This window comes from Notechis scutatus, chromosome 1 (genome assembly GCF_049901735.1).
Source record: "Notechis scutatus isolate UNSWTSFEM ecotype Mainland chromosome 1, rNotScu1.2, whole genome shotgun sequence".
Taxonomy (NCBI): Eukaryota; Metazoa; Chordata; class Lepidosauria; order Squamata; family Elapidae; genus Notechis; species Notechis scutatus.
Genome location: NC_142009.1, coordinates 25,969,708 through 25,981,432, shown reverse-complemented (window position 1 = coordinate 25,981,432; position 11,725 = coordinate 25,969,708). Strand labels below are relative to the sequence as shown.

Sequence of the window (11,725 nt, the reverse complement as noted above, 5' to 3'; positions counted from 1 at the left end):
CTTTTAAATGAAATGCCAAAAGATGAATTTGGTAGCTTCTGCAGGAAAAGCACTCACCCACTGACTGAATCCATCCCACTGAAATGCTATATGGGATTAGAATGCTTGGAAAGGCTTCTAAGAAAAGATTTGGGTGGACTTAGTGCAGTAGCTAAAAGGCTTTCGGCTTACAACAGAAACAGAAGATTTTATTACTGATGCCCAGGACGGCACAAAAAATCACCAATAATCACTAGTAAACACTGCAGGATATTGGTGCAATGAACAGCCTGGGGTATGCTTGGGATATGCAAGAAAAAGCTAGAAATTTTTGCATTAAAATACATACACCGATTAAGATAATCTTAAAACATTAATGTGCAATTGAAACCAGCATTTTTTTTTCTTTTGGGACTGATGGACAAAGGGTTGGAAAAGAAATGGAACTTTGTATATGCAGTAAGATTATTGTATGCATAAAGATGGAAGGATTCGGCATTATTCCCAATGGAGGAATGGTTGTAAAAATGACATAACTAAGTTAACTTCTTTGGTTAGGGAAATAAAATATCTACATTTATTGCTAACTGGAAATCCCTTACAGACTTTTTGCATGAAATAGAAAAAATGGACATGATTTATAGTTTCGATGATTAAACAGACTAGATAAAGAAAGAAGAGAGGTATGTTGTAACCATAGAGGTAAAGTTATAGCAATAGCACGTTTATACTGCTTCACAGTGCTTTACAGCCCTCTCTAAGAGTTTGGTTTATATTTTTTCTATGTGTTTCTTTCTTGCACCTCTCTTTGATTTCTTTTTCTTTCTTTATATTAGTTTCTGTTAGCTTTTTATATTCTTTTAAAGATCTTTAATAAAACAATATATAAAAGGAAACATGTTTTGGAGTAACTTGGACCTAGACCTGATTCTCCAAGCAAAAATGTGTATCTGATTATGTCTTCCTGATCCGTTGATTATTCTCTCAACTGTAGAGAATAGTCACTTAACACCTAGTTATTTTTCTGCTAAAACAGGGAGGAGATATAGTCAAATTAGTACCAAAGTAATCATTCTTAAGCCATATAATACTATTAAGACTGAAGAGACTATGCAGTTTTTAGCCAAGGCTGGGTCAAGCATGTTAAGTTCTAGAATAGGGCACATTTGTAATTAAATTATAAAAACATACAATTTCAAAAGTTCAAGTTCCTATTGATACAGATACCCATTTGTTATACTCCTCTTGACAATAATTCAGCCTCTGTGCTTCTATTCTATTGTCAAAAAGTTCATATGGTTAAGATACATTCTTTGGAGCAGGATTTCTCAAGTTTGCTATTTTAAAAAGTGTGGAATTTTGGGGGTTGAAGTTGCTAAGGCTAAGGTGAGAAACACTGCTCTGAGGCAATGAAACAAATTAGCTTCATCTCCTATGTGACAGTCCTTTAAAAAGATCTTGAAGTATTTAAAAAATAAAAGATGGCTGTAGCAAAACAGGTCAGACATGGAAAGATGGAAGTCAAACCTCTCCTCAGAAGCCTGAATCTTTACATACTGGTACTGGCTTACATATGGTGGTTCCTGCTGCCATTATTTATCTGTCGTGGGCACCTTATTCCACCCCGATGTTTGCGAAAGAGAAAGGCCCCTGTGCTGTCTAATGACAAAAGGTAAAAAAAACACCAAAAAGCAAATTTCTATAGTATCACTTGCTGATCTTATAGTTTATGGCCATTCCCACCAGTTATATACATTTTGATCTATATCTATGTATTCTTGTAGATTTGATTTAATGCTCTTGATAATTTAAATATCAATATTTAAATATGGATTTAAATATTGATTCTATTTTCCAAGGTACCCCTCAATATTTATTTCTCTCTAGGGCCTAATGATTTATAAAAATGTTGACTAGGATAGATCTAAGACAGAATTCTGACATAACTTCACACATTCCCATCCAAGTCAATGTGCAAATATTCATTGTTGATACGGTTGAGAGGCCAGCTATTGATCCTTAAATAGCATAATCCAGTCCATAAATATATTAAAAATAGTAATTTATTACTTGCCTTGTTCTACTAAAAATTTCAGCATATGGGGATATCTAGGATGTCCTTGAAAGGCCAAGCAGAGATTGCATGAAAAGTACGCAAGACCTACCCCAATATTCCCAGGAATGTATGAATGAATACATCCCAAGGAAACATGAACAAAAAACAGCTCTTTCCTTCAGAAATATTTAATTGTGCTGATAAAAACCTAACAATTTTTTTTTTTAAATCACAGTGTGAAAAATGCCCTTGCCCAGTACTGCCCCACAGAAAAGGATTCGGGGCAGCTTAAGAGGCAGGATGCTACACAGCAAACTAAAGCTCTCTGGAGCAGCAATTCATCGTGGGAGATGAAGGGCAACACCAACTTACCAGGCAGGCACTCCAAATCCCACCATACTTCACACTACACCCTGAAATGCAGCTTGGCACCAATGCATAGGTCAGAGAGGGCAATCCCAGTTGCCAGGGGACAGCCGGGGCAGGGCAGTTTGACTCCCTGGTACTGGGAGGCAGAGAGCCCAATATCTCCTCCTCCATCACGTGTTGGTCTTTGGCAAGGGGACAATATGGCTGGCTTAAAAACACAAAATACCAAGATTGCAAGGAGAAAGAATGACTTGGGGATAAAGACTGCTGGCTGGCAACATGCATCCGTTTTCTTTTCCTTCACTGTTGTGGGAATACAGGCTAAAACAAAGAACCGTTCTGCTGCTGGAGAAGGGGGAAGATGTTCCTTGGGCCCAAAGAGGCAGAGCTAAAGTGTCTCTCTTTCCTTCAAACCAGCCCCTTGCAAGGTCTGAGTATGCCTGCGGCCATGTTCCCTGAGAAGATTTATGACTCTGAAGCAGGCATTCAGGCACCCTCACCAAAGTCACTGCACAGCATCACAAACTGGAGAGGGAGCTCTTTGTCCAGAGTCCAAATGATTGGTAATTCAGGCCTGGGCAGGATGTCTCTGGAATGGTTGCTGGAATAGGAACTGTGCTGTGACTGGAAACCAAACTCTGGAGGAGGGAAGAGAAATTGAGGTTAGAAAAGGAGGAGAAAGATAGAAAGCTTTAAAGTGAGTTTGCCTACTAGAATGGACAGATGTTTGTACTGGGCTTAAGAAACGTCTGCTGTTGGTCTGTGCACAGCATTCATGATCTGGAGGAAAAGATGCCTCTTCTTCTGAGTAATCTTTTCCAGTGCTAGCCAGTCACCAAAACAGAAGAGACAGAGAGAGAGCCAAAGCAACTACGGGCACATAAGACAGTTGTTCAGGGTGGCCTTAGCATTAGAGAATTATCTTGAGTAGCATTTCTGTCTAAGCGGATATCAATACTGCTACTAATGTGGAATGATTGCATCGGCTGCAGGTATTCTTAGCCATGGCTCCCTGGCCTTCCACTTCCACATGCAGTCAGCTGCATCAATCATCCAGATAAATCTCAGGCATGTAAATATTACTTTGTGAACTGGGCAACAACTAGCCAACTTAATCTTGAGTCATTACAATAGTCAATTTCTGAGTGCGTATCCTCAGGTTGTAGTACAGGTAGTCCTTGACTTACAACAATTTAGCGACCATTCAAAGTTACAATGGCACTGAAAAAAGTGACTTATGATCACTTTCCACACTTAAACTATTGCAGCCTCTCCATGGTCACGTGATCAAAATTCAGATTCTTGGCACCTGACTCACATTCATGATACCTGCAGTACTCTGGGGTCATGTGATCACCTTTTGCAATCTTCTGACAAGCAAAGTCAATGCAGAAGCCAGATTTATATAACAACTGTGTTACTAATTTAACAACTGTGGCAAGAAAGATCGTAAAATGGGGCAAATCTCACTTAACAAATGCCTCATTCAGCCACATAAATGTTGGGCTCAATTGTGACCCTAAGTTGAGGACTACCTGTATTTGTACAGAAAACAGAAGAATTCCATTCCACAGCAGATTTTAATCCATCAGCTCTTCCACAGACCAGTGATATTCTGGAAAAACCTTGTCCTTGATGCAAAAACATCCTAATCTAGCCACAAGGTGGGTATTACATTTCAGAAAAGAAAGGGGGCTCCACTGAAGGGGCTGCTACACAGTAGCAGATGATTGTGAGGAAAAGGGCCACAGTAGCACAAAGCTTCTTTTAGACCCTTCTGAATCTAGACACCAGCTGCCAAAAGTCTCCTGTAGCTTCCCCATGACTTTCCCACCACACACCAGTGATCGTGCCTTGCTTACAAGGTCATGGCTTGCGGGACTGATTCTCATCTGTAGTGTGCAATGTTGCATTTGCTGTTGGCTGCATTCGGATAGCATCGCCACCTAGGGAAGAGACACAGTACATCACAACCATTAGCAGCAGTTTCATGAGTTTGAAGCAGGAGGAAAGTACAACTCTCATCATTCCATTAACAGTCATTATTTGTCTATCTATGCCCTAGAACTGAGATTGGCTACAAGGGGAGGGGAGAGGGTCTGAACTTAATAGGATGGGAGGGCTTTCAGGTTGATTATCATTTATGGTATGGAACATTCACATTACACTTTGATTCAAAAAAATCACAAGATAAAAATATGAAATATAAAATCTAAAGATATAAGCATTTGTCTAGATTACAAATATAATTTTTGCTTCATTTGTTGGCAGCTAGAAAATCAGCAAAGTCTCCATTATAAGCTTTATTTTGGCACTCTATGTTGGATAGACTGTTTTTGGTATAGGAATCACAATTTAGTGATGGTATTTTGCCCTACTTATAGAGGGCATTAGCACATCTACCATAGCCAGTGAGAATTTGGTTCAGTGTTGTCCATATTGCACCATTTCAAATTGATTAAAGCAGTGGATACAATCAAATCACACATAAGAAACCATGGGATTTTATTATAGTTTTTGTGAGGATCCTCAGGCTTTTCTGTTTTTTAAAAAAACCAGTATTAGGCTTATGTCTTTAAGGTTAGTGTGTGCAACTTCCATTGGCTCAAGGACTATGCTGGAACTTTGCATAGCATCGTAAGTACAGTATTACCAACTGCAGGTAAAGCCATAGCCCTAAATTCTTTGCATTTCTTAAAGGGTGAAATGCTGTGCATTTCTGCTTTTTAGCTCCCTTAAATTCTTCAAATTCCAAAAATCATTGAATCACACAGTTGAGGATTTGAAAGAGACCACACGGATCTAATCCAAGGGCGTCAAACTTAAGTCACGTTGTCATCACGTGGCGTATCGTGGCTTTTCCCCCCCTTTGCTAAAACGGGGCCAGCACACAACACATCCGGCCCGCGAGTTTGACACCCCTGATTTAGTCCAACCCTGTTCTATGTGTAGGAAAACCAATTACCTAAACTATCCTTGAGAGATGACTATCCAGCCTCTTCTTTAAAATCTTCAGGGATGGCAAACCCACAATATCAAGTAGCCAGACTGTTGTACTGTTGTACAGATTTTACACACACACACACACACGTCCAGGAAGCCCCCCATATTTCTTTAAGTAAAAAAGAATATTTATCAACACATTCTGAGGAGATGTAAAAAGCATAAGCAAACCACATGAGGCTTTACATTGCATTCGTTACACCTGTCTTAATGCAGATACTTTGTGTGTTTCCTGTTCAAATCACTGAAAAATAGTGCTGACCAAGTTTGGGTCAGAATTGTATGCCATTTTCAGTCATACGAAGCATAGTCTGTGTGGAATATTTCCCATTTTTCCTATAATATCAGAAAACTAGCAGAAAAACCAGCAGAAAAATGATTATTGATTTCTTCCTGCATATAAGTTAAATAATTTCTGCTTAATAGGCCCACCCAGCCAATTACTTGATCTCCTGGAGATCAGAAACTACTAGCAAGAAGTCAGTCCTTGCAAGAGATCTCTGGAAGACAGGAAATGAGGGAACAAAAGGTCAGAGTTCATATGAACATGCTCTGTGTATGTGAAGAGACATATAGGCTGCATCTGACATAGCCCAGAAAGAGATGCCTATGCCAAAAACTCCACTCACATTTCCCTTGGCTCTGGGGGTCAGCAAGTACCTGAAACTGAACTCCACCCTCATCCCAGTGTTTGCCCTAACCATCTCACCATTGTCTTCTGCACGGATCTGGGCCTCCAGGTCTTCAGGATTGACATACTTGTAGGACTCGTCTTCTTCAGGTGGGCGGCATTTCCCACAGCAGAAGCAGCAGCAGCAGCAGCAGCAGCAACATGTAAAGAGGCCACAGCACGCTACTATTGTCTGGAGAAGGGGTGCAAATGACAAAATTAGTCTCCTCTTAAGAGGAGTCAATAACAGACACTCATTATCAGAGCAATAGCTGGCAAAAAGAAAAAAAAACAGCTGGAGAAAGGGGGGGAAAAAACCTGTTGGTTCCTCTTCTATGAGCCACCTACCTTGAACCAGCACTTGGACATGAGGAAATAATACTTCACACTTTCTTCCCCAAACTGCTCGGACACATAGAGTCCCATAGAGCCATATTCATCATAGAGATTCCGCTTGTTCTCATCACTGAGAATTACATTGGCATTATTGATCTCCTTGAACTTCTCTGCTGCTTCTGGATTATCAGGATTCTTATCTGGGTGGTATTTCAAAGCCAGTTTCCTGGGGAGAAAGATGTGGGAATACATATTTAAGCCACATCAGCAAACTTCCTCCACAGTGTTAATAGATTATGAGCCATCAAAGATTAGGGAAGTCAACAGCCCTTTCTACAGTAAAAGCTATTGACTGGGTTCATAGTCTCTCCTTCTTTTCTCCTAGTAAGACCTACTTACTCCAACTAACCCCTAGTAAGTAGGTCAGAAAGAGGTTTTAGAGTCAAATGGCTTATTAAAAAAGTGTGGTGGGCAACATCAGAGTCCTCAAATACCATCAGACAGGGCGACTCAGTTTTAGCAACTTGATTGTCCATCTGGACCACTGCTATGTCCTCAACATGGGGCTGCTCTTGAAGAGCATTTGGAAGCTTCAAGTGGTACAGAATGCACAGCGCAAGTTATTCGGTGCATTCAAGAATCTATTTTCTGTGAGCTGCATTGGTTGCCTGTGTGGTTTTTGATGCAATTTTTTGGAATTAGATTATTTGAGGGACCATCTCTCCCCAATGGTTTCTAGTTAACCAATCCTGCTATGCAGGTATATTTAAGGTCCTTTTGGTTTCTTGGTGAAGAAGGCAAAGCGCTCTGTATCTGTTTGTGAAAATCTGTTCATTGTTTTATATGCAGTTTTTGGTTGCCTCCAATTATCAAAAGGACCAAAGCAAGGGGACTCCTGTGAAGTCAAACATCTTGGACATAAGGAAGGCTAACTTGAAACCCAATCATAGGTACCCAACCTGTATGCTTTCTTGATGTCTTCTGGGGAAGCACCCTTTTCCAAGCCCAGGATGTGATATAAGCTCTCTCCAGCCCGTGACATCTTCCTCTGTGGCCGGCCTCCTTCCGCCATCTTGTTCTAAATTAAGGAGCAACATAAAGGGCTGAGATATAGCACAAAAAGGATGTCATCGTAGAAGAGAATAAATGCCTATAGATCAGAATGTCTGTTGCTACACAGGGGTGCAGATAACCCCTGCTCTACAATCCACTGTGAAGGAAGCAAGACTCTGGGTAATATTCAGGGAATGCATCTTGTGCTGTGGAAAACTCTTGTTCATGTCTTTTGCTTGAGGATTATATCTTAGTCTGCTAAAAGGAGGAGAAAAGAAACCTTATGCAATAGAACCTAATTCTGTGGCCCTTAGTAAACTACCCTGGTCTGAGGAGAAAAATGGAGGAGTTGCCAAGTAAACAGATACCTTATTCATCAGAAAGTGAAGAAAAATATGAAGCAACAAGTATGCCAGGTTTTGCCCTGCTGCTTGTACAAAGCAATGCAGGCCAACGGGAAGGAAGATATGTTTTGTCCACCCTCTTTGGGAAATAAAGACTTTGCCTTAAGCCACTGAACCTGTGCATTTTGAATCTTATTTAATTCAGCTGTAAGAAGAGAAATCTTCAGCTCATTGCCTAATCCTCAAATAAGTCTTCAGCTCTTCTTGGTGCTTTGAGGCTGCTTATTCATGGAACCAGGTGACCAAACTGGGCAAGGTTTAGCCTTGGTCTTTCTGCCTCAGTTGAACTGGCTCAATAGAGAAAATAATGACATGGCCATCTGGGTCAACAGAAGCAGCTGGTCTGATTTATGGCACTAGTTATTATTTGGGGCCAAAATGGATATTGTTTATTAACCCTGCAGGGCAGTGGCTCAGCTTTTCTCCAAGTACCTTGTTGCAGCTTCACCTATTTTAAATCAGGATTTTCCTCTAAGCCCAGCCTCCCTTGTAGTACACAGCAAGGCCCTCCTGTTGTACTACTAGGCTAACAAAGTTAAGACAGCCTGAGCAGGCTCTGCAAGATTGAATAGCTTAGTCAGATTAATCCCCCAAAGGCTGAGTCATTTCATTTGAAATGCCAATGGAATGAGACTGTCCTGCACCAGGTCAGTGAGTTTTCTGTAATAGCCAGCACTGAATTCTGCCAGTAGTTCCTGGCCAAGAGAACAGTAAACAATGAGAGTTTGCTGAACAGAAGTTAAGGAAATAAGATTCTGTTATTTAACTTCCTAAGCAAGAGCTGCAGCATACAGTATGTGTCTAGCAACTTTCAAGACATTTTGCTGGTTGCCTTGTTTAATCAGTATTTGTAAAGCAGCTTGTTTCCTTTAATTTATGGGCCACAAAAATATTTATTCACAGGCATAAATCTATTTAATTAACTGAACAGAAAGGCCCTGGAGAAAAGGTATCCTTTTTTCTTCAAACCAAAGTTTGAGCCAACTTTATAAAATGTTGGTGCTCGGTTTCAAAAGCTTATGGGGAGATAAAATCAAGATCTGCAGGGTACAAGCTTTCCAATTGACTTCATTTTCCAGAGCAGTTCCAGTTTCAAAACTCAGAGAAGGAAAAAGTACACCTTTAGCTCCATCCTGTGTGTTTTCAACCTCAACAGCTTACTTTATCTTAACAACCCTACAAGAAAAGACACAGCATAACTCAGACTGCTCCCTGCCACCACAACTAGCAACGTGACAAGGCATTCCCTGTTTGGAGGCTTTAGTGTGTCCCGAACAGATACAATTAATCCTATCACTTGAGGGGTCTTAGATTACATTATCAAGATAATGTAAGACGACATTATCATCATCATCCTACTGCATGAGATCTCCACATAGGGCTATGGAGCTTGCTTCCTTCCTCCTCTTCTTCCTCCCCTTTTATTCCAGAGCAGTCAATATACAGTAAACTTTACTGCCATTTACTAAAAATCCCATAGTTTTATTTATAAAATTATACATGACAGAAGATCACATTGGTGAGAACTTGTACAAATCCCCAAAGACTTATGTAAAAAGCTGCACTCAGTATTTAAAATGTTATTTCTCTAAAGCTGCTTAAATAAATAGAGGTGTTCTCAATAACAATTCAAAAGTCTTACTTTTGCATTCCGCATGCCAAAAACATTTCCTGCCTTCTGATAAACAATTCACATTTACTCCTCAAGAAGGCCCTGTCTATTCAGAAAATAAAATAATCTAGTTTCCGTATCTAGACTGACTTGCAAACTTAAGTTTCTAGCACTTAAAACAAATTTGCTAGGTTGCACAGTCCTAAACAATAGCAAGTTCCCACTAATATCACATCTCTCTGCATATCACACCTTCCAAAACCATCACATTCTCAATATTCATAATTTTTTTAACCCAAAACTGACAAACAGCAACCTCTCCAAAATATATTTTCTTCCATTATTCCCTGTATAAAACTACAAATAGAAATAAGCAAATCAATTATCTAAATAGTGCCCAATTTACCTAATACAATATAGATGCTGAAAGAGATTATGTTTGATAGCTGAATTTCTTAAAGGCACAAATTAATGCAAAATAAAACATCCATCATTCTGTTATTAGCCGTCCTTGGTTTGGTAAGAAAAGGGGATGCACCAAAGAAGATAAATCTTTATTTCCTTTCTTGCTGGCACTACCCAAAGGAATCAGACATTCCATGATTAACCTGCTTGTTCAGGATATCCCAAATTGATTAGTTATTATGCAGCCTTTATAATTAAACTGCAATTAGCTTCTAAATTGTAATCAGAGACTGGAAAGGTTTATCCATTACACTGATAAAAATATGCAAAGTTACCGACTCCATAGAATGCTCCCAATATTTTGGTAGCAAAATAGGCAAATGGCTTGACTCAGAAGAGGCTGAAAATAGATGAGCTATAAAACTGTTGTTCTTAAGGTAAATTATACAGCAATGGAAAGTCTTGGTGCCTGTTCCTCCTGGACAACCTGCTTCCCGGCTGTCAAGAACTATTTAAATTATGCTCCAAGGCATAATTTATGGTACAGTTTTTCAAACTTATGTTCCATGGCATTTCCACTGGAGAATAAAGTTGTTGTTGTTGTTGTTGTTTTTTTTTTTTTAAAGTTTACCGAACCACATTTTCTGTCACAGGAACTTTGCTTCTTGATCAGGACTTCTGGGTTCTTGCGGTTTTTTTTTTCCAAAACAAGTGCCGCAGTCTTTAAAAAGAGCTGGAAAACCCCTCATTTACCAGATTCGATTCTTCCGCTTACCGGGGTTATCTTAAAACGTCGTTGTTTGCAGTTTCAATAACTTTTCGCAACCGGTTCCTGTTTTTAATGCTCTGGCAGGTCGCCTTCCTCCTTGCATGGCATTTCATTTCATTTTCATGTCATTTCATTTCCACAACATCTGACCCGTTAAATCCGTTCTTTTTAGCGCTAAATTATTGCGACAGAAATCAAGGAAATAAATAAAGCAGTACAATCCTTTCCCCACTCTCGCTTTCGTCAGCCATAGGGCGCGAAAACCATAATCCCCCATCCTACTACAAACCTGGGTTTCGCCCTGGATCCGCCTCCTCTCTCCTCAGTCGCGTCCTTAAAAGTCTACGGTTACCTTTTACCTACAGTCCAGAAGCCGCTACCGTCACTCCTTCGTACGGCGCTCGCTTAATCTCTTGGGCCTAACACTTCCAGAAAATCCTATTATTTCCGCCCGTCAACCCCACGGACTTGTTATATCAAGAGTTTGCAACTCCCTAAACTGCACGGCGCGCGTCGGACAAGGAAAAAATAATGATTATAAAACAGCTCCTCCCTCCCGGAGATTCAGAGAAGGCCCAGAGCGCAAAGCCGCGGGACGCTCAAGCCACGTCGCCCTCCGCCACTCGCTGCTTAACGCCCCCCCCCCCCCGGGGCCCTCGAGCCCACCTACCGCTGGCTCGTTTGTTCCGCTCACGGAAAGCGACCGGCCGACCGGCCTCCAGGATGCTCACTGCGCAGACGCGGAAGTGTTTGGATTAAAGAAGTGCCAATCGTGAGTTTGCGCGGCGGGAGGAATTCCGCTGGAGCTGAAGTCGGGGACGTCCGGTAAGAGGCTCGCCCGATCTGCGGTCTTTTTGAGATCTTTCCTGCTTCCTGAAATGCACACACACACACACAGAGAGAGAAAGAGATGAGACTGCTTTTGGTAGCTTGGCACTTTGTTATGAGGCATCATAGGTGCTTTGATTTTGGCTGGCCGCGGTGTATGAATTCAACCAATCGTGGTTTATTCAATCGTGATTAAAACCCTGGTTTAGCATAATGTGTGAACAATCAAAACTAACAGCCT

General features: G+C 40.7%; 1 protein-coding gene across 5 annotated transcripts; it reads right to left on the bottom strand.

The window, feature by feature from the left end:
- Positions 1-2,207: 2,207 nt before the first annotated feature.
- DNAJC5G (DnaJ heat shock protein family (Hsp40) member C5 gamma) lies at positions 2,208-11,388 on the bottom strand. Of its 5 annotated transcripts, XM_087948607.1 has the most exons (7): positions 10,946-11,114; positions 10,519-10,830; positions 7,373-7,491; positions 6,426-6,639; positions 6,117-6,270; positions 4,267-4,350; positions 2,208-3,042 (listed from the first exon to the last, which is right to left on the bottom strand). In XM_087948607.1, the coding sequence occupies exons 3-6, from the start codon at positions 7,483-7,485 to the stop codon at positions 4,271-4,273; spliced, it is 561 nt and encodes a 186-aa protein (XP_087804733.1). In that variant the 5' UTR covers positions 7,486-7,491; positions 10,519-10,830; positions 10,946-11,114; the 3' UTR covers positions 2,208-3,042; positions 4,267-4,270. The 5 variants fall into 5 exon arrangements, with proteins under 5 accessions (XP_087804733.1, XP_087804856.1, XP_026527389.1 ...); XM_087948730.1 differs by lacking the exon at positions 10,519-10,830 and having other exon boundaries at positions 4,246-4,350; positions 10,946-11,388; XM_026671604.2 differs by lacking the exon at positions 10,519-10,830 and having other exon boundaries at positions 10,946-11,388.
- Positions 11,389-11,725: the final 337 nt, after the last annotated feature.

Excerpts from the sequence above, each read along its gene's own strand:
- DNAJC5G (XM_087948730.1), bottom strand. The coding sequence starts at position 7,485 with ATGGCGGAAGGAGGCCGGCCACAGAGGAAGATGTCACGGGCTGGAGAG. Across the intron at positions 6,640-7,372 it reads GACATCAAGAAAGCATACAG|GAAACTGGCTTTGAAATACC; the intron begins GTTGGGTACCTA and ends CTTTCTCCCCAG. Across the intron at positions 6,271-6,425 it reads TGTCCAAGTGCTGGTTCAAG|ACAATAGTAGCGTGCTGTGG; the intron begins GTAGGTGGCTCA and ends CCCCTTCTCCAG.